We start from the raw sequence: 23,310 nt of genomic DNA on the forward strand, positions 1-23,310 counted from the left end.
CCCGCCCGGAAGGGGCGGTCCCAGGGGCGGGGCTGGGTTTTTGACAGCCCTGCCCGCAACAAAGATGGCAGCGAAGCCAGCCCCGCCCGGGCTGCCAGTCACGTGCTGGCAAGGTCCAAACTCCTGGGACAGGGCCCAGGCGCCCGAGACCGGCCCAGGCAAGAGCCGCGCGAGGAAGGAGAGAGACAGAAGCGCCCGGTGGCCCGGGCCCAGGGGCCAGCCAGGAGTCCCGCCGGCCTGGCACAGCCCGAGCCGGTTGCAGTGCCCCTGGGCCAGGCCCGCCCCCGCCCGCCTCTCCCCACGGGACCCCAAGGCGCCCGGCCGAGGAGCTCGGTCCAGTTAGCCCCATTTTACAGAGAAGGAAACCGAGGCCCAGGGGTGCGGGCGTATCTTGCCCAGGGACACCCGGCAGGCCCGTGGCAGCGGCAGGAATAGATCCAGGTCCCCGTGCTCTGCCCCCCCGGCACCCCACTGCCGCCTGCCAGGCCCGCCCCGGGTGCGCGGGGAACCCCTCGCCCTGCAGCCGGCCCCTCTCCCGGGGTCAGCATCCCAGCTCCCCCACTGCGGCCCAGTCCCCGCCCGGCCTGGGACCGGCCCCAGGGGCTGCGCCCAGCCGGGCCCCGATCCTGGGGCACGGCCCCTGCCCCCTGCCCCCGCGGGCGCCGACCCAGGGAGGCGGCAGGGCGCGCGGGGGGGAACTACACTTCCCATGAGGCCCCGCGGAAGCCGCCTCCCAGCAGGCCCCGCGACCCGGCGCCGGCGCCGGCCCCCCCTCCCCGGGCGAGGCGGCGGCGCGCGGCCTGCCGGGAGCTGTAGTCCCGCGCGCGGCGCCCCGTCCGTCACGTGGCCTCGAGCGAGCGAGCCGCCGGCACTGGCCGCGCTGGGAGCCGCGCTCCGAGATGGCGGCGCTGTGGGGCGCCGGGCGAGCCGCCGGGGCCAGGGCACCGCGCCGGGGCCGGGGGGGCGGCAGCGGCCCGCCGCCGGCCCCGCCCCCCGCCAGCCCCCCGCAGGTAGGAGCGGGCTGGGGGGCGGCGGGGCCGGGCCGGGCCGCCCGGTGACACGTGGAGGCTGCGGGGGGGGCCGGAGCCGGGCGGGCCCCCCCCCGGCGCGGAGCTCGCTCCTGCCCGAGCCCCGCGCGTGTCCGCGGCCCCCCACGCGCGCGGCGAGCTCGGGGCCAGGCTCGGCCCGGGCCGGCGGGGGCAGCGCACGTGGGCCCCGCCCGGCGGGCTCCGGCGCCTGCACGTGGGTGGGAGCCCGGCGCGGCCGCTGCCGCCGGCCCGGGACAGAGCCGGGGCCTGCTGGGGGCTGTAACCCCCCCCGGTCAGGGTCCCCGCTCGGGGTCAGCGGGGGGGGCTGCGATCTCCCCCCCCGGTCAGGGTCCCCGCTCGGGGTCAGCGGGGGGACTGCGATCTCCCCCCCCCCCCGGTCAGGGTCCCCGCTCGGGGTCAGCGGGGGGGGCTGCGATCTCCCCCCCCCCGGTCAGGGTCCCCGCTCGGGGTCAGCGGGGGGGGCTGCGATCTCCCCCCCCCCGGTCAGGGTCCCCGCTCGGGGTCAGCGGGGGGGGCTGCGATCTCCCCCCCCCCGGTCAGGGTCCCCGCTCGGGGTCAGCGGGGGGGGCTGCGATCTCCCCCCCCCCGGTCAGGGTCCCCGCTCGGGGTCAGCGGGGGGGGCTGCGATCTCCCCCCCCCCGGTCAGGGTCCCCGCTCGGGGTCAGCGGGGGGGGCTGCGATCTCCCCCCCCCCCCCGTCAGGGTCCCCGCTCGGGGTCAGCGGGGGGGGCTGCGATCTCCCCCCCCCCGGTCAGGGTCCCCGCTCGGGGTCAGCGGGGGGGGCTGCGATCTCCCCCCCCCCCGGTCAGGGTCCCCGCTCGGGGTCAGCGGGGGGGGCTGCGATCTCCCCCCCCCCGGTCAGGGTCCCCGCTCGGGGTCAGCGGGGGGGGCTGCGATCTCCCCCCCCCCCGGTCAGGGTCCCCGCTCGGGGTCAGCGGGGGGGGTTGCGATCTCCCCCCCCCCCGGTCAGGGTCCCCGCTCGGGGTCAGCGGGGGGGGGCTGCGATCTCCCCCCCCCGGTCAGGGTGCCGTCTCGGGGTCAGCGGGGGGGCTGCGATCTCCCCCCCCCCCCGGTCAGGGTGCCGTCTCGGGGTCAGCGGGGGGGGGCTGCTATCTCCCCCCCCCCCCCGGTCAGGGTGCCGTCTCGGGGTCAGCGGGGGGGCTGCATTCCCTCCCTCCCCCCCCCCCCCCCCCCCCCCCCCCCGGCCACGCTGGGGCTGCGGAGCACTGCGGGCTGGGAGAGGCTGCCAACTCCTCGTTCTCTGTAGCGCAGCCTGGGGACTCCGGAGTGACCCTCCTGCGGGGGCTGGGCCTTGGGTGCTGCGGGGCACCGGGGACCTGCCGCTGGAACCCGGGGGGGTGAAAGCGGCGCCCCCCGTCATATCCGGGGGGCTGAAGGCACCTGGCACCAAGCCCTGCACCGTCAGTGCAGAGCAGTGGCCGGCCTAGAAACAGGGCGGGGGTTCAGAGAAGGTGGCTGGCGAGCTGGCCAGGGTGGGGCTGCTCGTCGCAGACCACGGCAGAGCTGGTTTCTTGGGGAGCTTCTAGTGAGCAGGGCTTGAGATGCACATCGGGGTTTAGCGTCCGTCACAGCAGCGTGCCCGGCTGTCATCCTCCAACTCCCCCCGCCCTGGGTGTCCCACCCCTGGCTGTGCTGGCTGGCCAGGGCTGGGGGCTGTTTGCTCTTGCATTCAAAAGGCATCCAATGAAGTGAGCTGTAGCTCACGAAAGCTCATACTCAAATAAATTGGTTAGTCTCTATGGTGCCACAAGTCCTCCTTTTCTTTTTGCGAATACAGACTAACACGGCTGTTACTCTGAAACCATTCAAAAGGCAGTGGGCGTGTGACTTTCTTCAGGGACAGTGCTGATGCACAGCTGCCTACCACCTGTATCCTGCCTGAAATAATCCATGGAGTGGTTTCGCTTCTTAATTTTGTCAAGCTCCTCTGAGAAGCAAACCATTGACATGACTGGTTTTGCTTCTGGCCCGGCTTCTCCTCAGAGCATGGTTTGCTTCTCTAGGGCGGAAAACAGATCCGCAGTGCTTTGCGGGGTGGGTGTGTGTGGAGGAGACTTGTGTATCTTATCGCCATGGGGCGGGGGGTGCCAGGTGACACCGGGTCAAGCTGGAGAAGGAGTCACAAATTAATCTTTGTGACCAGCGCATGCCTAATTCTGGGTTGGAGCATTTGGGTAGAAAAGCCCAGTATAGACAGCCAGCCTGTGTCCTTGTGTAATTCCTGTAGACCTGTGCCGTTGTTCCTCATATTACCTGGGGGCAGGCCGTGGCTGATTAGGAAATGGGACACTTAAGCCTTGCCTGGATTAGGGAAATTTCCCCTGAGTGCTGTGTCCCCTCTGTCATCCCCGTCCCCCCCCCGCTTGGACTTCTGGAGTGTGCAGCGGGGCCGAGAGAAATAAGAGTTTTGGAAGTTGGGAACTGGTGAGGGCCCTTTAACTTGGACTTGCCCCCTTGAGCTGTGTGTTCAGGGCTTAGATACCCCAGCAATAGGTCTGTTAAAGATACCTTGACTATGCTGGACAACATGGAATGCAGTGTGGTCTAGTGGATGGAGCACTGGGCCGGGTTTCAAGAGTCCTCATTTCAGTTTCTTGCTCTGCCCCCAACGTGCTGGGTGAGCTTTGGGCAAGTCACACCCTAGTCCCCGCCTCAGTTTCCCCATCTTTACAATAGAGGTGATGATACTGGCTTCCTGTGTAAAGTGCTTTGAGCTGTATGGATGAGAAGTGCTAGACACAGAGAACAGATTCTGGTTTTCTAGCTTCTCTTGAGATTTATGGGAGCTGTAGAGGACATGATTTCATTTTTGCTTTTGCGTAGCAGGCACTTGCGGGGTGCTCTCTGGGATGATGGACAGGGGCTGGCCCTGCTTTAATAGAGGACCTGATGTTCTGAAATGGCTTTGTCCTGAATCAGAGCTCTGTAAGCTTGGAAGCTCGTCTCTCTCGCCAGCAGAAGTTGGGCCGAGGAAAGAGATTCCCTCACCCACCTTGTTGCGCTTGTCCTGGGAAAGGCATTTACTTTGTTCATGTTTTACAAAGCACATGTGTTCCCACGTCTGCTTGGAAGTCAGTTCACTTCACAGTTGCCCTGGAAGGATGCACTGTATCCTGAACGGGTTCTTTGCCTCTTCCCGCCGTCCGGTTTAACTGCCTCCCCGAGATGCCTTGGCTGACTGGTAGGCAGCAGCTCTTGCCTTTTGGAAGCGTGGCTGCAGCTTGAGCTGTGTGGGAGTTTAGCTGACTAAACAGGGGGCTGTCCTGGAGGCTTTTGGTGATAGAGGCAAAATCAAATGTAAGAACCCTCCCAAGTATTTGCTGCGTGATGTCACATCCTTGTATTCAGATCCTTTCTGCCAACACAACGCACAGTGATTTTAGGTTCTTGGATATGCCAAGATTGGGGCTGTCACGCAAGTTGTGTTGAAAACTTGTTCCCTGGCTGCTTTTGTTCCCTGTTCTGCCCATTGCCTACCCGCTAAGACCTGGCCCCGGGGACTGCCCTGCTCTAGAGCCCTAGAATGGGACAGGTTCTCCAGTCCAGCCGCCAGGGCCCGGTCTGGCCTGCACTGGTGGTGATGCCAGAGTGACTCTGGAAACCTTGGGGCCCCTTTGAGAGATGTTTGTCCGCTGGGAACCTTCCATTTAAGGGCGGCCAGCTTTGCCCAGGTAAGGCTGGGCTGGCAGCTCACCGGGAGATCGGACTCTGTGCCTAGCAGGCTTGAAGTGAAGCAGGTGGATGCCATCTTGCACTTAAATACAGAGGTGGGACCTGCATCCCAGCATGCCGTGCACCTGTGGGGCCAGGTGGCCTCTGCACAGCTCCATAGAGGCTCCTTTGGGTTTCAGTGGGAGACTTGATTCTCTACTTCTGCTGGTCTGCAACCTGACGCTGAGAGCCCTTGCTAGCGGCAGTGAGGGCTGAGGTTCCTCCTCTTGCTCACCCACTGAGGGGCCACTGGCAAATGCCCCTTCCTGCTTCCAGTGTCCCCAGCTTGCATTTCTAATGAGGGCTGGTGTCCTGGGCCCAGAGAGCTCTGGGAAAGTGTCTTTGAATGGTCCTCTCCAGAGCCTGGGAGCCCAGCTGTAGCCACGTCAAACCCTCGAGCTGCAATGTTTCTGTCTGCTTTGGTGCCCCAGTCCGAGGAGGGAGAGAAGTTGTAGACGAGGCAACAAAAGCCAGTCAGGTGCTGGGGTTGGAGGAGGGAAAAAGTCAAGGCAGGAAAGGAAGTTAGTAAAAGGAGAGCTGTAACTCCACGAAAAACACTCAGGGTGTGAACTGACCCCGTCTGTGAACAGGAGGAGGTGGGAAGAACTGAAAAGGCACCACATTTAAAATGGCTCCAAGGGGATCTTTTGGGGTACATGGTCTCATTAGCCAATGACTCCCCCAACCTGTAGAACTCATCGCTGCAGGATATTGAGGCAAGCAAGTCAGTAAGTTCTCTGAAGACAGCTCGTCGTTTTTCCCCAACAGCAGCTGCCAGGACACTACCTGTACGAGCAAAGTCTGGGGGCAACCTCTGCACCAGGGCGAATCTCCCCTCCGAGCCATAGCACCGCACAGTGAGGTGATGCGGGAGAATTGACCCCTTCCTTTGAACCATCCAGCATTGGCCATGTACATCCAGGGCAATGGACTAGATGGACCACTGATATATTCCCATGTGGCTGTCGACTGCTCAGTCCTGCAGGAGGTGCTCTCCCCTCCCACGGGAGTTTGATTTTGCTATCCCTCGTTGGACTCCTGAAAGCATCTTTTTAATTGTGACGCATTTGTAACCGTGCAGTGGCCTGGATGCTGCAATAGTGAAGCATCAGGGTGGGGTTCCTTGCGAACTGGACTGCAAAGGCCGACGCTGTATGAGCTGCTGACTGGTCTGACTGCAGCGATTCCGATTCTTGCAAACTCCTGTTCGACCGCGTGGCTCCTCCCTGGGGTGAGCTGCGCCTGCTTGTTCCAGCTGACTCCAAGCTCTGCAGTAAGGGCTGGGTTCCTGGGCGTCGTCCCAGCTCCTTTGATCATCCCTGGGATCTCCAGACTGATTCACCAGAGACCGTTCTGAAATGACAGGTTTCAGAGTAGCAGCCGTGTTAGTCTGTGTTCGCAAAAAGAACAGGAGTACCTGGGCTCTGGAGGGGAATGCCGTGCTTGGGGTTAAGCTGGGTTTTACACGTTACTTTCCCACTGCGTACTGGAGTAATACAAGATAATAAACCATGGCAGCATAATTCATACCGAACACTCGTCTTCTGCATGAGACAGGAGAGTGATCTCATTCCTGTACAGGACATGGATCTGCAGCTTGTGTCAAGCAATCCACCAAACACAAGCTACAGATCACAGCTCTGTCTTTAGTTCACTTTCTAGGGGCCTTTGCTTCAAGAATATTGATGCTTTGGCATTAGAGAAATGACCAGTCCCCACAGCAGCAGCTGCTAGGGGAACTTGCATTGGGCAGCAAAGAAGTTTTTCATGCTGTCCTGGCGTAGGAGCTGATCATGTGACACAGATTCCAACCCCTTCCCCTGGTATTTGACTGCAGAACTGAAACTGTCCATTTAAAAGCCCGAGCCTGGGTTTCTAAGTTCAGCTCCTAAGTAAGAGGTGGAGGTGAGCTGCTGCTGTTCCCAGGGACTCAAGCCGGAGTCGGGGCTGGTTGGGACCTCTGTAAATGAGGTCACCTTTATGTAGTAGCAGAACTTCAGGGGCCCAGGTGGAAAGTTAAATCCCTAGCTGTTCCGGTGGCCAAGAAAACCTGCTGAACGTGCCCCCCAGGGGATGCTGCCTTCTTGAGTCTAAGCAGCCCTGAGAGGCGAGAATTGCCCCGTTCATCTCAGGGGGGCATGCCTGTTGAGACTGGAGGTCCAGGACTCTGGAGAGCTATGCAGATGACTCAAGCAGGTAACCAGGTTATAGCAGACCCAGCGTAAAGGCTCTGCAGCCCGTCATCCTGGGCCTTACCAATGGGATCGACCTAGGTACATCGCTCAGGGCTTTGAATAATTGCACGCCCTGTGCGCCATAGGTAGGTGGATCTAACCCTGTGTAGACGCGGCTGGCTAGAGGTGGGTTAAGTACATGGATGGAGAAACCTCTTGTGTCGTCTGTGGCACAGCCAGAGCGCTGGAGCTGTGCCGTGGGGGGTTTAGTGTACACATACCCTTCCTTGTGAGAGGAGGAGGCTGCAGGAGGGACTTTACCCCCCCTCGCCCCCTCAGGCAGCTGGTGCCTGGGGGCATCTCTGCCCCAAGCCACGTCTCTCATGGGCACGGTGGCTTGTACAAAACACCACCACACTAAACCAAGTACATAAAACCCATGGTGTTTGTGAGACTTAACTCAAGGTGCTGAGTGGTATATGCACTGGGGAGGGGGGTTAGGTCTCATGGGACTTCTGACCCCCATGCACAAGGATTTGGGCTCTGGCCAGGAGACTGGAGTCCACCCCAGCATGTGGTGGTTCCTCTGCAATTTCATTGCTAGTTGCCAGGGAGGCTTACACTCCAACATCCCTGTGGCCTTGTTGTGCTGAGTCTCCTGGTGAACTAGTCCTCTAAGCTGTAATTCCTCACTGCGCACTCACGAGCCCTGTTGACTCTGAAACCTAATGTCAACACCAACTCAATGCTATTTCACTGCTCATCATTTAATGGAGCAGCAGTGGGCTGAAATGCTTCTCCTTGGTTGCTGGATGCAGGGGCTTCAGGTTGCCAATTCTCAACTGTATCATGAGCTTCACAATCATTGGTGGTGCTCTTAAAGCCCCAGCTCCTGGAGCCCCGTGATTGAGACAGTCTATTTCCGCTTTCATTTTAAAAATTAAGTTTCTGGCCTGCGTGGTTGTGGAGAGAAGCCTGAGAACGTGACACCCCCCTGCCCAAGGGCTAGAATGCTAAGTGGCAAATATAGCCCCGAAGCTGGCTGGCTTTTATTCTGTGTTAGCGCAGCACTCCAGTCGTAGAGCAGGGCCCCATTGTGTAGAACAGAACGGGGGCGTGTTTTGTGGCCTGTAGCCTGGTGAGCACTGGCTTCTCCCCTCTAACCTGTCTCCTTGCCCCTCTCTAGTGCTTCTCTCTGGAGGAAGATGAGCTGAGCCTGCACTTGGTTCCCGCCTGCAGCGATGCTATCCTGGAGGCCGAAGGGATCCTGGGAACGATGCAGAGCTACCTCGATTCCTCCGTGATCTCTATCATCGAGGACTTCAGCACCCTGACCGAGGTAACGGGCTGCCTGCAGAGAGGCAGGGGACATAGTCGGGCCCTGGGCTTCCGCATTCACCCATCTCGCCTTCGGGACCTGCCGCAGCCCTGGATCCAAAGCTGCCTGGGGCATCTCCAGTCCCACGACCTTGGTGGGGTGGGGGGTGAGACGGGATACGGCAGGTCTGGGAATCTCCGTCCCTTGCCTGCTTTGGCCCCTCTGTTTGCTGCTTTCCCTGCCGGACGCTGCATCGTTTGGCTGGGCGTGAGGTGAGCAGTGCTGGGAAGAGTGGCCAGGAGTCAGTCCCTGGTCCAGCTCTCTCCTGTCATTCCTCTTCCCCTCCTTTTCTTTTGTCTGACAAGGATTCTTTGTCAAGGGCCTCTGCCGGCCCACCCGCCAGCTAGCCTGCTCCTAATGTGTCTAGCTCAGCCTCACGGCAGTGTTAATTCAGGGGGGCAGGGTCCCTGGCACCTCCCCTCCTCTGGGTTCTGAGCTCTTGGGCCGGGACTGAGCCAAGCACGTGCCGGTTGACGGGAGCCTTCCAGTCCTGGGGGCACCTCCCCAGCAGGGCCCTGCTCGAGGGACATTTGGGGCAGAGGCAGAGCTAGTTACCACTGGCCCCTCAGTGGGCACCTGCATTTCTGAGCCTCCGTGTTGCTGACAAGAGACAGGCGTGAAGAGAGGGGAAGACGTCTAGTGGCTAGGGCCTGTCATGAGAGTGGCAGGGCGGGGTCGGTATCTGGCGGTGCCCCTGATGCAAGGGCCTCTCTCACCAGAGCAAGGCCTGCCTGGATGCACCGAACGAGCTGTCGCTGCTGACGGCCATCACCGAGATCCTGGACAGCACGGACGACGAGACCCTGTCTCCGTTTGACACCACCCTGGACTCGGAATTGCTGGCACAGCCCCGGGACCGGGAGAGTTCTTCGGTATGAGGTGCTCTCTGCCTGCCTTCCCCGCCCTTCCCAGGAGGTGCCTAGACCAGCCACTTCCGCTTCACTTAGTCCCTGGCCCGGGCAGCAGCCAAACCGTGCACAGCACACGCGTAGATGTGCTAACTCGCCCACCTCTGGGCTGCTCATCTCCCCCCACCGGCTCCTTCCCTTGGGGCTCTGGGAAAGGAGGCTCCAGATCCCAGTCCCATTTCAATGGGAGCCCCCCCATCCCCGAGCCATGCCGTGTCATCGGTGAGATCACTGCAGGGCACCCCCTGGCAGTCACCAGCTGAGCTGCTTCTGAAATGAGCTGTAGGAACTGCCCTGTGGGAAATCAGGAGGAGCGGGATTGGGGGGTGGCACACACCTTATTTGCTGTTGGCTACAGACCAGCAGAAATGCCCCGCGAAGCGGCCTGCATATCCCGCCGTGGTATGTAGGCGGCTCGGGCTGCTCATGCTTTGGCGAGCCAGGCACTAGAGCTGGGTGTGATTCCACTCCTGGAACCCAGCGCTGGGATCAAACGGCGGCTGGGGCGTACCCTGGGGGGCCTCGTGTAGCCAGTTGCCATGCTGGGCATGTGGTGAGGGGGGAGAGTCTGGTGCGGGGAGGCTGCTGGCCATGCGGCTTCACCCTGCGCCCCGGCTGGGCTTGGACTGGCAGGTCTGTGTTTTCCACCTTCTCATTCCACTTCTTACCCATCAGTTTCAGAAGTTTCTCAGCTTGTCCCGGGCCTCCCCTGAGCGCAGTGTTCCTGCCCTAGACGATCCGTGGGGCCTCAGCGGCCCAGCTGCCATCGGCAAGGTGAGAGGGCAGCTCCTTGGTGTGTGCAGAGGGTCAGGGAGAGCCTGGGTCCAGGGCAACCAGGGGTGCTTAGGAAAGACATCAGCCGGATTGGCTGTCCTGCTCGTACCCATGGATGGTGGGGCTGTGGGTGACCTTTGGGTTGCCTGGTCTCCGGTTGTGCAGGGTGACTCCTGGTAGCCCTTGCCCGCTCTCCAATATCTCCATGGTTTCTGGGCCGCTGCTGAGCTCTGCTTGCTCACGGCTCGGGAGAGGCAGCATCAGGGAGCTACCGTGGCTTTGGAACTACCGTGCAGTGCCAGGACTCGCATCTTCATGCTCGCTGCTCTCTTAAAGGGCCGCCAGCCTTTGCCCCTCCTGCTCGCCTGGAGCTGGGAGCAGCCCTGAGCCGGGCTGGTGGGAGCCTAGCCAGGCAGTTAACAAGCACCTCTGCGGGACGGCTCACGGTCCTGGCCAGCTGTAACCCCAGCCATGCTGGCGCTGCTCTTGGGCTGCAATGTGAATGTAAAGCCTTGCTTTAGGCTGTAGCTCCTCGAGCCCTTGTCCCCTGCAGCGTTGGGAATGCTCTCCGGCAGGGGGGCAAACTCCTGGGCAGTGAGGATTCGCCGTAACACGGGAGCTTGTCAAGGTGCAGACCGGGCAGGAGCGGTGTGGGGCTGTTGCAAATCAGTGAAAACTGCCCCCGGTGGGGCTCAAACTATGCAATTGTGGGCTGGTCCCTGCCAGTCCACGCACCTCATGAGGAGAGGGCATTGCCCTGGCTGCTAGCCGGAGTGGCTGAGCCCACTGGCAGTCGCCACCTAGGTTACGTGAGCTGCACTGCTCTGCCTCGGGACTGCCCCGCTTCTGGGGAGCAGCGCCGTCACCTGTCTCTTCCCCCTTTCCCTGCCAGGTGGGGACGGGCCCTGGGGATCTGCCCTGGAACGGCCTCGAAGAGCCGGCAGCACCCAAGCAGGGCAGCAGCAGAGCGGCCCGGGCGGAGCGGAAGCTGCCCAGGCCCCAGCCCCTCCCGCAGCGCAGCGACGGGGAGGAGGAGGAGGAGGCTGCTAGCCCTGGGCAGCACGGCAGCGTGGTGGCAGCTGTGGGGCTGCGGGAGAGCCCCCTGGGTTTGTGCGCCGAGGCTGGGGGTGAGGAGGCGGTGTGGCCGGAAGACAGTGACGCTCCCTGCATCATCAGCACGGGGGCCGGGTCCCTCAGCGAGCTGGTGAAGTCCATGCACCCGTACTGCCTGCCCACGCTCACCGTGTGCCTGGACCCTGCCAGCGAGCCGGTGGCGAAGGAGTTCTTAACCGGCCCGCTCCTGCTGGAGATCGTGCCAGGCGAAGGCGAGAGCCTGGAGATCCCCGTGGTCCTGCAGCAGCTGGGCCCAGAAGCGCAGCTCCCAGCTGAAGGGCAGGGAGCCTGCGGTTGCCCAGCTGGCAAGGGGGATGGTGCCCTAGAGCTGTCACCTATGGATGGTGTGTTGCCAGTGGGAACGCCTGCCCAGGGGTGTGAGACTGGGGGCCACGGCAGGGCCCCCCAAGCGGAGCCTCCCAGCCTGACCCAGGCGAGAGAGTCCCCCCGGGGGGTTGACCCTGAAGCAAAGGATGAGGAGAGGCAAAGAGACCAATATCTGGAGAGCAGCTCCCGGAGCAGTACGGAGGCGCCAGCGGGCGGGAAGCGCCAGGGCACCGAGAAGGGCCGAGGGCGTGAGAGGGCCAGGAAAAGCCGGAAAAAGAAAAGGGAGGAATCGCAGAAGGGCCAGGCCAAGCCTGATGGGGACTGCATGGTCCGCAGGCTCCTTTCCACATCCTTGGTGCAGCCGCCAGCCACCCAGCGCTCCCCAAGCTGGGCCGCCCGGCCCTCCATGCAGGTGTCCACCTTCCTGGAAAGGCAGCTGGAGCAGGCCAAGAAGGAAGGGCAGATGGAGCTGCGATCGGCCCGAGGGAGACCGCGGGCAGCGGCAGCAGGGGGCACCCTGCAGAGGAAGGGTCACCCTGAGGTGCAGAAGGAGCTGGAGGCTGAGAAGCCCAACACGCAGCCAGCTGTGCAGAGTGCTGAGACCCCCGGGCCCTCGGAGCAGGCCGTGCCCAGCCCCGGGGAGCAGCCGGCTGCCGTGGGACGCGGCCCAGCGGAGCAGGGAGAGGTAGCTCCTGGGTGCGGTGAGGGGAACCAGCCTGCCCCCACCAAGGGGAGCATTGGCCCAGAGACCACCCCCCCACACGGTGACCTCAGTGCTGAGGGGGAGGCTCCCCGGAGCCCACAGGAAGTGGAGCGGGCTGGGGCCGAGGCTGCCGGCTGGCCGTCCAAGCCCAAGGCGCTCAGCCTGACCGAGTACCGGCTGCGGATGCTGCACCGCCAGCCCAGCGGGGCCGACGGGAAGGAGGGGGAGAAGCAGGCAGCGAGCAAGTGGCCCAGCGTCCCCGAGCCCCCCACAGAGCTGGCCGAGATCCCGTGCCTAATGGCACCCGTGCGCCCCCTGCCCTCACAGCCTGCCCAGCCCGTGAAGATGCCCAGCTCCCAGAGGGGCCCAGAGAAACCTGCCAGCCCCCCAGCCACCCCTCCTCTGCCCAGAAAGGCACCTGCAGAGCCCCCCCAGACCGTGCCGGCTCCAGTGCCCCCGGGGCTGCAGCTGCCTTTCCTCCCGCCGGCCCTGGGAGCTGCTGCTGCAGCAATCCCCCTGGCCTCCACAGCTCCCTATGCCCTCTACCCACCGGTGCCTTCCTGGCCTTGCTTTGGCCCCCCACCTGCCGGCTACCCCAGCCTGCCTCCACCACCGGCCGCTGGCGGGTCGCCCAACGCCTTTCACCTGGTGCCTGGCCTGCCCCCGCCAGCCCTGGCCTGGCCCCCCCCTGCCCTGCCACCACCTCCCTTCGGTCCAGGTGCGCCATGTGCCCCCATGGGCTGGGCCCTGGGCCTCCAGCCGTCCTACTGGCCCGGGGTCCCCCTGCCACCTGCAGTGCCTCCAATGGTGTACAGCGATCCAGGGGCAAAACCCTTCCCAGCTAGCCCTCTCCCCTTCCCAGCTAGCCCAGCCGCCCCGGCACCAAGCTGCCAAGAGCCCTCAGTTTTCACAGCACAGCCAATGAAGCCAGCGCTAGCCAAGCACGAGGTGCCAGCCCAGCCCCCCCAGCGCGGGGCACAGCCCTCGGCCAGGGCCGCTGGTGGCCGGGCATCTGACCCCAGGAGGCAGAGCCGGCCTGTGGGCGAGTCATCTGCCACCCAGCCTGTAGGGCAGCCCCCTGCCCCCCGGCCTGTGGGTGAGTCACCCACTGCCCAGCCCCCTATTGCCATGGCCCGGACTGTGGGGGAGTCAACTGCTGCTGGGCCTGTGGGGCAGCACCCTGCCCAGCCCTTGAGGGAGCCCCCAGCCCCCCGGCCTGTGGGCGAGTCGCCCACTGCCCAGCCCGTTATTGCCACTGCCCAGCCTGTGGGAGAGTCTGTTTCTGCTGCTGCCCCTCGGCCTGTGGGAGAGTCCCCTGCTGCCCAGCCTATGGGGGAGCCCCCTGCTCACCCCACAAGGGAGACCTCTGCCCCACAGCTTGTGGGAGAGTCACCTGCTGCCCAGCCCATGGGGCAGCCGCCTGTTGCCACTGCCTGGCCCGTGGGGGAGCCTGTTTCTGCTGCTGCCTCCCAGCCTGTGGAGCAGACTACGAGGGAGCCCACTGCCCCCCAGCCTGTGGGGGAGCCTCCTGATACCTGCCCCATGGCAGAGGCTGCAGCTCCAGCAAAGGTCCCACTGGCCAGCCTGCTGGAGGGGGACCGGCCAGACCCCAAGGGAGCTGTCCTGCAGGAGCCCCGGCCACCTGGGCGCACGTCCGTCCGCGGGAAAGCAGGGGCACTGCTGAGAGCGCGAGAGGAGAGCCAGCCCACCAAGCTGGCCCCTGCCCGGCCATGGAGACACCGGCCCCTCGTCAGCCCAGCCCAGCCTGGCGCCAGCAAGGACATTGTGCAGGCCTTCATCAGCGAAATCGGTGAGGGGCCACGCTGGGGGTGTCCGGGGGCAGTGGGGCGCCGAGGAGGGGAGGGGCTGATGGGGGGGGCAGTAGGGCGCCGAGGGGGCATGTCGTGAGCCTGGCTCAGGGTGAGTAGCAGCGAAGCTGAACCTGTCTGCATGGCAGAGCCCTTCCCCTGGGGTTGGGGGGCTCAGCCTGCACTGGCCAGTACAGTTCTCTGGGGCTGCACTGAATGGGCATCCGGCCTGCGAGCTCCCTGGTGCCTGGGAGGAGCCTTTTCTCTCTGAGCCCCCTTCTTTCCTGCTTGCAGGAAAGGCTGCCCCGCCTTTGTCTGGACGTGGCAAGGCCCCTGGCTCCCTGAGGGTCTCTTCCCCTCCCGCTGCACTCTGCCCCAGAGCCCCGGCTCGCGAGAGTCCCAGCCGGTCCAGGCACGAGAGTGTTGGTCCGGATCTGGCCCCGTTGCCCCATGGCAGCCGCATGGCCGTCAGGGGTGCCAGTGAGTGTCCCTCGGCGCTGCTCCTGCTGGGGGGGGGCTCGTCAGCCTGAGCCCCTCTGCCCCAGCTTAGGACCCCAGCCCGGAAGTGACCTGACAAGCCGCGTCTCCTCTCCTGTCGCAGGAATCGAAGCCTCCGACCTGTCCAGCCTGCTGGAGCAGTTTGAGAAGACCGAAGGTGAGCGGCTGGCGTGCCCTTATCGGCCATCCCCTCTCCCATCTGGTGCCCCCAGGCTCTGCGCGACCTAGCCCGACAGGCCTGTTTCAATCCCACATCCAGGGAGGTGTCGGACTGGCTGATGCACCGTCCCAAACTCTGCAAGCGTCAGGTTTCTGGCTTGTAGCAGGGACTGCGGTCCCCAGCCTGGGCGGGGCAGCCCCACAGCGGAGGTTTCCGGCTTAGCTGAGCAATGGGTCCTGGCGTAAATCGGAGCAGCCTGAAGACTGCCAGTGTGTAAATGTTACTGCGGTGAAGGGCAGACCTGGCCCGTTTCCCGACCCCTGCCCCATATGTGAACCGGGCCAGTGGGGGGCCCCAGGTGAGGCCAGGAGGGAGGGGACCCAAGCAGAGGGGTTGGGCTGCGCAGGGAGCCAGCCCTTTGGGGCGAGGAGGAAACAGGCCCCCAAGCCCGGCACCCGGAGTCGCCCAGCGAACGGGCCCTGGAGTGGGGACGCCAGGCTCCCCGCCATGGCAGCATCTCCCTCAGCTCTCCCTGCACTTGCTCTCGTTTCAGCCACGAAGGAGGCGCTGCAGGTGCGACGCCCTGGAGACAGGCTGGTGCCGGGGAACGCCTGGTGAGTCTGGAGGTGCCCACGGTGCCACCCAGTCCCAGTCTGTGCTGGCGACAGCCCCGGGGCTCCTGGCCCCAGGGAGGGGCGCGGGCAGAGCTCGGGCAGCTGGGGTGGGTCGGTGCTGTGTCTCTGCGGCGGTGAGCTGGACAGCGAGGGCCCCCAGGGCCCAAACGACAAAGGCTGCTTGAGTGCACGCACCCTCTCCTGCCCGGGCCAGAGATGGCAGTACCTGGCAGCATGCTGAGCGCCCAGGCTGTGCCAGCTGGGCCCAGGGCTGCGGTGATGGGCACTTCGGGTGCTGGGAGGCAGCATGCTGGGGCGCTGGGCCAGCGCTCCCTGGTGAGGTGGGGGGTGCGTGACCTGGCCCTGAAGGTCACGGGTCTCGGTCGTTGCCGCTTTTAGCGAGGACCCCTCTCTCCCTGCAGCAGGTCCGAGAGCCACCCGGACAAGAACCCGCTGGACAGCCTGCATGCCCCGGAGCTGGCCAACGTCGCTGGTAAAGCCCTGGGGCTGGAGGGCTCGCGGGGGAAGGGGATCTGGCACCTGCCTGGCAAGCGCTGCCCAGGTTCGGCGCCTCGCTCCAGGGCAGACGGGGAGGCCAGGGGGCATGGCTGGCAGCTGCCATGGGGAATGCTGAGCAAGGGGATGTGGGGAGGGGTGCAAACCTGTCCTGGGGGAGGGGCCCAGGCTACAGAATGCTCCTGCTTGCTATCGGGGCGCATGCCGTGTCCTGGGGGCCCCCCCTGAACACCCTCGTTACCTCGCAGGCCTCACCCCGCCAGCGACGCCGCCCCACCAGCTCTGGAAGCCCTTGGCTGCTGTCTCGCTGCTGGGGAAGCCCAGGTCCCCCGGGGCCACCGCCCAGGAGGGCAGCCAGAGAACTGCCAAGTTCATGGAGGCCAAGCCACTGCCCCAGAGCAAACCTCGGGGGAAGGGCCTGCCCCCCACAACCTGTGGCCCACCCCCCAGCCACGTGGGTTCTGGAGACCATGACTACTGCGTCCGTGGCCCCGGCCAGCCAGAGGAGGGCGCCAGGCTCCCCAGCGTGCCGGCCCCCTCGGAGCTGGGCTCCCGCTGGAATGTGAAGCATCACCAGGATATCACCATCAAGCCGCCCTCCTCCCTCCCCACACGGACGCTGGCCGGGCCCGGGCTCAGCCCCCGGCCTGGTGCCGCCCCTGGCTCCAGCGAGCAGCTGGATCACCGGACTAGTGCCCGAAGCCAGGCTGCCGCTGGCAGGAGCAGCTCCCCCACCTCGGTCCTGCTGTCTCCGGACGCGTCCCCCTGCCGGGACGAGGAGCCGCAGACTCGGGACCCGCAGCCGAAGCAGCTGGCTACCAAAAGGTCCCTGCACTGCTACCGGAGACGTGGGGCCTCGCCGAGCCCCCGGGCCCGCGCCAGCCGCTCTTTCAGCTCCACGTCCAGCGGGGCCAGCGCCTCCTCCTCTTCCTCCTCCTCCTCCCGGTCTCGATCCCGGTCGCTGTCCCCCCCACTGAAGCGGTGGCGAAGGTAAGTGGCAGGTTCCCGGTCCCCTGGCTGTCTGGCACTCTGCTGCGGCTCCGTCGCCAAGCCGCCGTGGCTGGCTCTCCCCACGGAGTCTGGCCATCCGTGCGGCTGGGCACCCCAGGCAGCTGGGAGCGTTTGGGCTGGGCACAGGGAGACACGCCTTGCAGAGTGGGGATCTTTGAGGGATAGGCTGGGGCAGAAGGGCTCCCCTGCAATGGCGTTTGCTGGGCGTGTGGAGGGCACAGTGATGCCCAAGACCCGGCGGACCCGCACTGAGCCCAACAGTCACTGAGCCACCGGTGCAGCTCGCCGTGGGAACAGGGTTACCACCTGGGCTGGTTCCAGGGGCCATCAGCTGCCCATCGCTCGCCTGCGTCGATGGCCCCATACAGTGTCATAACCAAGCGGAGGGGCACTGGGCTGGCCATGGAGAGAGCAGGGCTGTGTCTGCCCGGGCAGAGCTAGGAGCTCATACAGCAGGGCTGCCCCTGCGCCAGAGGCCTTGGCATAGGCGAGACGTCAGCGCTGACCCCAGGGCTCATGGTCCGGGGCTGGCGCCCGGCCTGGCCTGTGTGGGTCGGACCAAGTCGCGCCGCTGGCAGGGCACCTGGCCCGGCTGGCGCTGCCGAGTAGCCAGAGGGGCCTGGAGCTGCATGGGAGGCACCAAAGAGCTCTCCTTCCCCGCGAGCGCACCCAGGGGCCTGGCACTGCCCTCCGGAGCTGGGCATTGCAGCCCCGTGCCGGCCGGAGCAAGTAGCTGGCTCTGACTGGGCAGCAGGTGTGTGGGTGGGGGGCTGCCCGGTCCCTCCAGCCAGGGCACGATCCCCTCCGGTCCCCTGGTGCCAATCACAGTCTGAAATGGCTGTAGCAGCCCTGCCCACAGCTGAGGGCACTCCCCGCCATCCAGTCTGTACCTCTCAATCCCATTGTCCTAATCCTCGGGCGGTCCCCTTCCTGGGCCTTGTGCCCCACCCAGCCCTGCTGGCGCTCTGCCAGGCAGCAGGGAGCTCCAGGGCCCTGTGGGATCAGGGTCCTCGGCCCCACGTCCTGCTGTGCAGCTCGGGGGAGAGCGGCCCTCTCCTCTCCATACAGCCAGGCCGGCTCAGCTCTCCACAGCTGCCAGGCCCGAATGCCTGGTCTTACTTGCAGCCCCTGGCTAGCAGTTGGGCTGATGTGCAGCCCCAAGAGAAGAGAGACTGTCCCCTCTGGGGCAAGAGGCCCTGGATGGTGCTGGGCTCCTCTGCCACCATCAATCGTAGGGAACCCCTCCCCTGCCCCCCGCAAGCCACCTTGAGAGAGTCTGTGCCTCTCCTGCCCCTTGCCCACTGTGCTCAGCTCCCCTCGGCCAGCCCGGATGGGGGCTGGGGGCAGATCAGCCCCTTTGCTCCCCAAGAGGCTGGGCCCAGCCCAGTCCCGCTGCAGGCAGAGGAGTCGCTGAGCATGGACTCAGGCACCGGACTCATGTCTCTGGCTACTCCCCACCTCGCTCCCTAGGCGACCAGCGAGCGGAGCCGTCCCACCTTGCGTCCGCCCTGCTCCCTCCGCCTCCCGGGGAGCCGTGCTCCCGTCGCTGCACTGGCCGGCTAGCCCTGTCCGCAGATCCGGTGCCTGGTGCCGAATGTTGCATGCTCCTGCTCCGGCTCTGTCCTGGCAGCTGAGCCGTTCAGCTGCCCCCGTCGCTGCCTCCCCGTCAGCAACACGTGACAGCCGGCGCAGGCCAGGCCGTGAGCGGCTCGTTAAGTTTCACTCAGTGCCGTACCATATTGAACACTGCTGTTCACCTCGCTGAGCTGTTGGCTCAGGCTCTCTGCAGACTCCGGCAGGTGCTGTCCTGCCTGGGTCACGTTTTGAAGGCTTTCCTCATTTCCATGAGGTTCGGGAGGCCTGCTTGGGCAGGAAGCTGTCCCCTGGAGCGCCCCAGGCCATGCTGAGTGTCCTGTGCGTGTGGGTCAGGAGAGCACCTCGTGGCCTCGATGCTTTGGGGATGGAAGGAAGCCCCAGCTGGGGTGGGCAGTGAGGGGCTTGGGGCCCACTGGAGGCTCACGGGGTGACATGCTTGTTCGGCAGGTATCGCTCGAGACGCTCCCGCAGCTCCCACTCTTCCTCCCGCTCGAGCTGCGGGTCCTGTGGCCGGTCCCGGGGAAGGTCCACGTCCTCGTCCTCGTCCTACTCGTCCAGATCCTCCTCGGCTTCCCGCAGCCACTCCCGCTCCCCATCCCCCCGCAGGAGGAGTAACCGGAGGAGAAGGTAAGGACACATCCGTGGGCCATCGGGACAGGGAAACCCTGCTCCCTAGTCCCCCTCAGCTCAGACCCCTGTGCCGTTTGGGCCCCTACTGCCTACCCTGCACAACCCCCCCCGCTCTGCTGGCCCGCTGCTGCCCCGAGATGCTCCAGATGTCTCCAGTCTGGGAGGGGCCCGTGCCCCGCCCCAGGCCTGGGGAAGCAGCAGCAGCCTCCCTTGGGAGGGGAGCTCCTGTCTTTTGGGGTTGGGGGGAGGGCTGTTCCCTAGGGTGCGTGAGGGCCTGGCCTGGGGCTCTCCACAGCCCATGACCCCCACAGGCTCCGTCGGCCTGGTGTGCACCTGGATGTGCTCACCAGAGCCAGGGGTGGCCGTGGCCTTGCGCTGGGTTGAGGGCACATGCCCGAGACTCTTGGCAAGCCTGTGGCCTCCCCCGGGCACCAGCCACAAAGCCAGGAACAGCTCTGGGGGCCTGTCGGGGCAGTGGCTGGTGTCCTGGCTCTCCCGGCTCCCAACCGCCCTGATTGTGCCCTGCCAGATACGATTACTGTGACCCTCCGGATCACTGCCAGCACCAGAAAGTCCTCCACAAGGAACGTGCAATAGTGAGTGAGGGCGTGCACCAAGCGGGGGTGTGGAGGTCCCTGGGAGCTGTGGGCTGGTGCAACGTGGTGGGGGTGTCTGGTCCCTGGGAGCTGTGGGCTGGGCATGGGGGGTCCTGTCCCTGGGAGCTGTGGGTTGGGCATGTGCAACGTGGTGGGGGTGTCCGGTCCCTGGGAGCTGTGGGCTGGGCGTGTGCAATGTGGTGGGGGGGTCTGGTCCCTGGGAGCTACGGGGTGTGGGGGGGAAGGGCATGTCTGGGGAGCCCAGCTGACCAGGTCTCTGCTCCCTGCAGGGCCGGCTCCTCCCACACCAGGGCCCAGAGCTGAGCCTCCCCAGGCAGAGAAAGGGGACGCCCTGTGTGAGTGTCCGGCCCGTTTCCCTGCTTCCTCAGGGGGCTCTGAGCCCCTCTGGCCTGGGGGCCTTGCCAGGTGAATGGGGCTCACCCGCGCTCCGGACTGGGGGCGCAGTAGGGCCATGCGCTGTGGCCGCGTCTGCCCTGCTCCACCCCCGACTTGCTGAGCTGGGGGCAGGGTCCCCGCCTTAGGGCCCCACTGGGCTCCGAGCGGGGCAGGAAGCAGCCCTGCCCATGCCCGGCTCCTGGCTACCAGCCGGGGTTGTGCGGCGGAGTCGTAACGCCGGGTCTCCAGGGTGAGCTGGGCGGGAGCGCGTGCCGAACTCTGGGGCTGGGAGCACCCGGCTCATGGCTTTGCGCTGTGCTCCCTGCAGGAGGAGAGGAGAGTCGTCTTCATCGGCAAGATCCCCAGCAGGATGACGCGGGCAGAGCTCCGGCACCGCTTCTCTGTGTTCGGGGACATCGAGGAGTGCACCCTCCACTTCCGGGCTGAGGGGTGAGGCTGGGCCCTGCCCTGGGAAGGAGGGGGCCGCTTGGAGTCTGGGGGGGATTGCCGGGGCTCCCTAGGGGATGTCAGGGTAGCTCCTGGCACCCTGTCCTTACCCAGAGCAGGCTGTGCCCCTGCCCAGGGTGGGCATGGCCAGGCCCACGCGTCTCAGCCTTGGGAAGCCTCTGCCAGTCACCAGGTCGCATGGGAGGGGACCCAGCGAGTCACCGGCTCTGCCTCTGCCCCCAGGGACAACTACGGCTTTGTCACCTACCGCTACGCCAAGGAGGCCTTCGCCGCCATCGAGAGTGGCCACAAGCTGCGGCGCCCGGACGAGCAGCCCTTCGACCTGTGCTTCGGGGGGCGCCGCCAGTTCTGTAGGAGGAACTACGCAGACCTGGGTGAGTCAGGGAGCCCAAGACGTAGCCGGGGCCCGGGCCACGCCGGGGGCCCTGCGGCAGGAGTCTGCCGAGCTCCTTCCCTGCTCCTCTGCGCAGTGTGAGGCTGCAGAGCTCCCCTTGCGTCAGCGTCCCGCCCCTGGGCCCCCGGCCTGCCGCCGAGCACAGCCCAGAGCTCTGGGCGTGGGGTGGCACTGCCGTGCGGTGGCTTCACCTCCACGCCTGGCTCCCCTCCGGGAGCGGGGTGACCCCCGTGCGGTGCGTCCCCGCCCCAGTGCCTTGCACTCACTGCAGTCTTGTGTCCTCCAGACTCCAGCCGGGAAGACTTCGCCCCCGCCCCCATCAAGAGCAAGTTCGACTCCCTCGACTTCGACACCTTATTGAAGCAGGCGCAGCACAACCTGCGGAGGTAGTGCCAGGCCCGTGGCGGCTGCCTCCGGTGCCCGCGGGAGGCGCCAGCTGGCGGCCCGGCCCGGCCTGGCCTGGCTGCAGCCGAGCCGGGCCGCACCGAGAAATGCAAAGACAAAAGAAGTGTCAAACCAGATTTTTTTAAACAATTTGTTTTTATAACAAGTATTTAAGGAAGATGAATCCCCTCTGTTAACTGAGGGGCTGGAGGCAAATGGCTGCCGCAGCCCAGTCACCCCGGTTAATAAACCCGGGTCCAACCTCGTCCTGGCTTGTCTCCCTTCTTCGGCTGCTTGGGCCTGGTGTCCCCTGGGTGGGCTGGGCCCAGGGGCGCCACCTCTTGCGTGGGTGAGGGCGGCTGGGCTGAGATGGGCCTTGGGAGTGAGTCTCTGGGCAGCAGTGCCCAGCTGGGGTCCAGCATGGCCACCCCCAGCTGAGCCTGCACTGCAGCTGCCTGTGAGTGGTAGGGGAGAGATGGCAGTGCCCGGCCCAGGGACGTCTCGCCCCTCAGCCTCACTGGGGGGTGGAATGCATGTGAGCTGGAGGGTCTCACACAGCTCCGGCCTGGCGCTACCAGCGTGTCTGACCGCCTCTATGGGAGGGTTCAACACAGGGAACTTACCTTCTCTCTGCGCCAGGCCAGGTTGCCGTCGGGGGGTACAGGGACGTGGCATCGTGATCCGCCCCCAGCGTGACCGACCTGCGTCCTGTGGCTGACCCCAAGGGGCCTGCGCCTCTGCAGTCACTGTCCTGGTGTCATCTCGTCCAGTTCTGCTGGGCACTTCCCCAGAGCAAGCGCAGGGACAGGACCCTGTAACCGGCAGGGACATGGGTCTCTGAACCCCAGAGACTGGGGCAGGGAGGGGCCGGGCCTGGAGCAGCAGAATTAACTGGGGCTGCATCCCAAGACGTAAGGGCAGAAAGGACAGTTAATCGTCCCACGTGGCCTGCAGGGCTCAGGCCCGAGAGGTTCCTGAGCTAGGGTCCCTCTAATCCTGCTGCGCCCTGACAGAGCTGGAGCAGGCCCCCGAGAGCTCTGCAGCTGCCACGGAGCTGAGGTCACTGGTTCTGCAGCCAGGCAAGCAAGGCTAGAACCTGGCTCTTGTCTGGCCCTGGCTTTAGCACTCGCGGGTTTGGTGCCTGACAAGCCAGGGCGCAGCCCCTGTGTACCCTGACCCCAGGGTGGTCGTGGGGAGCTGAGGACCAGCAGGGCTGGGATGGTTCCGGGAAGAGGGGCATGGCTGGCCAACTCCTGCCTAGGTCCCATGAGTGGTGCCAGTTACTGCCCTGTGCCCCAGTCAGCACCACGAGTGCGCAGCTGGGCAGAGTGGATTGGGAGGGCCAAGGCAGGGCCGCCTGCACAGAGGCTCCGAGGTGGGGCGGGAGGAGGCCGACCTGTGGGGTGGAGCTGAAGGAGCCGAGGTCAGGGGTGTGGCTGAGCGTTTTTGCCTCCAGGAAGGGGTGGGGTTTCTGCGACATCTGGGAGGTGGAGATGGGCCTGGTGGGCCCCTGCCCCTCCCTCTGGGCCTGGAGGCTGGGGTGGGAGGCTGGTGCTGGAGTTGGTGCACTCTGTCCAGCCCGGTGATTGCACACAGCATGGGGCTGTCCCTGCTGCGTGGCTGGGCTCTGCATAACGCGGGTGCCCTAGGCATGCCGGGCAGGGGCATGCACTCTGCTCCCTTGGTTGGGGAGCTGCCCGCCTGCCCGGGGTGGCTGTGGGCTAATACCAGCAATTCCCCAGTGGCCCGAGGGCAGAGCAAAGAGCCATGGTGGCCAGGAACTCCCAGCTGCCCTTTCGCCTGCTGCTGCTGCAGGGGCTCCTTGGGCTGTCGTTCCGATGTGCGCCACAGGGTGGCACTGCATGCCCCTAGCGCTCCAGCCGAGTCCCCACTGCCCAGCGTGGCCAGGGGCCAGCGCCGTGGCCCAGCCCGGGGCTCAAAGCCCAGGCTGCACCGGAGGTCGTTTTTGTGGGGAGGAGCTGGTCATGGCTGCCAGGGCTCAGCCTTGTCCAGTGAGGGCAGGGGCAGGAGCGCTGTGGTGGGAGCCCTTGTCACTGAATTGCCCGCCCAGCTGCCCCGTTC

At 65.2% G+C, this 23,310-nt stretch overlaps 1 protein-coding gene across 4 annotated transcripts; it reads left to right on the forward strand.

Moving 5' to 3' along the window:
• Window positions 1-864: 864 nt before the first annotated feature.
• Window positions 865-21,493, forward strand: PPRC1 (PPARG related coactivator 1). 4 transcript variants are annotated; one of them, XM_048857236.2, is made up of 15 exons: window positions 865-1,010; window positions 8,141-8,293; window positions 9,052-9,204; window positions 9,916-10,014; window positions 10,907-13,967; window positions 14,567-14,620; window positions 15,177-15,237; window positions 15,660-15,730; window positions 16,002-16,743; window positions 18,808-18,987; window positions 19,520-19,586; window positions 19,877-19,942; window positions 20,311-20,432; window positions 20,673-20,824; window positions 21,131-21,493. In XM_048857236.2, the coding sequence occupies exons 1-15, from the start codon at window positions 900-902 to the stop codon at window positions 21,232-21,234; spliced, it is 5,196 nt and encodes a 1,731-aa protein (XP_048713193.2). In that variant the 5' UTR covers window positions 865-899; the 3' UTR covers window positions 21,235-21,493. The 4 variants fall into 4 exon arrangements, with proteins under 4 accessions (XP_048713193.2, XP_048713194.2, XP_048713195.2 ...); XM_048857237.2 differs by having other exon boundaries at window positions 15,663-15,730; XM_048857239.2 differs by lacking the exon at window positions 865-1,010 and adding an exon at window positions 2,386-6,976.
• The last annotated feature ends 1,817 nt before the right edge of the window (window positions 21,494-23,310 follow it).

This window comes from Caretta caretta, chromosome 7 (assembly GCF_965140235.1).
Source record: "Caretta caretta isolate rCarCar2 chromosome 7, rCarCar1.hap1, whole genome shotgun sequence".
In the NCBI taxonomy this organism is placed as follows: domain Eukaryota; kingdom Metazoa; phylum Chordata; order Testudines; family Cheloniidae; genus Caretta; species Caretta caretta.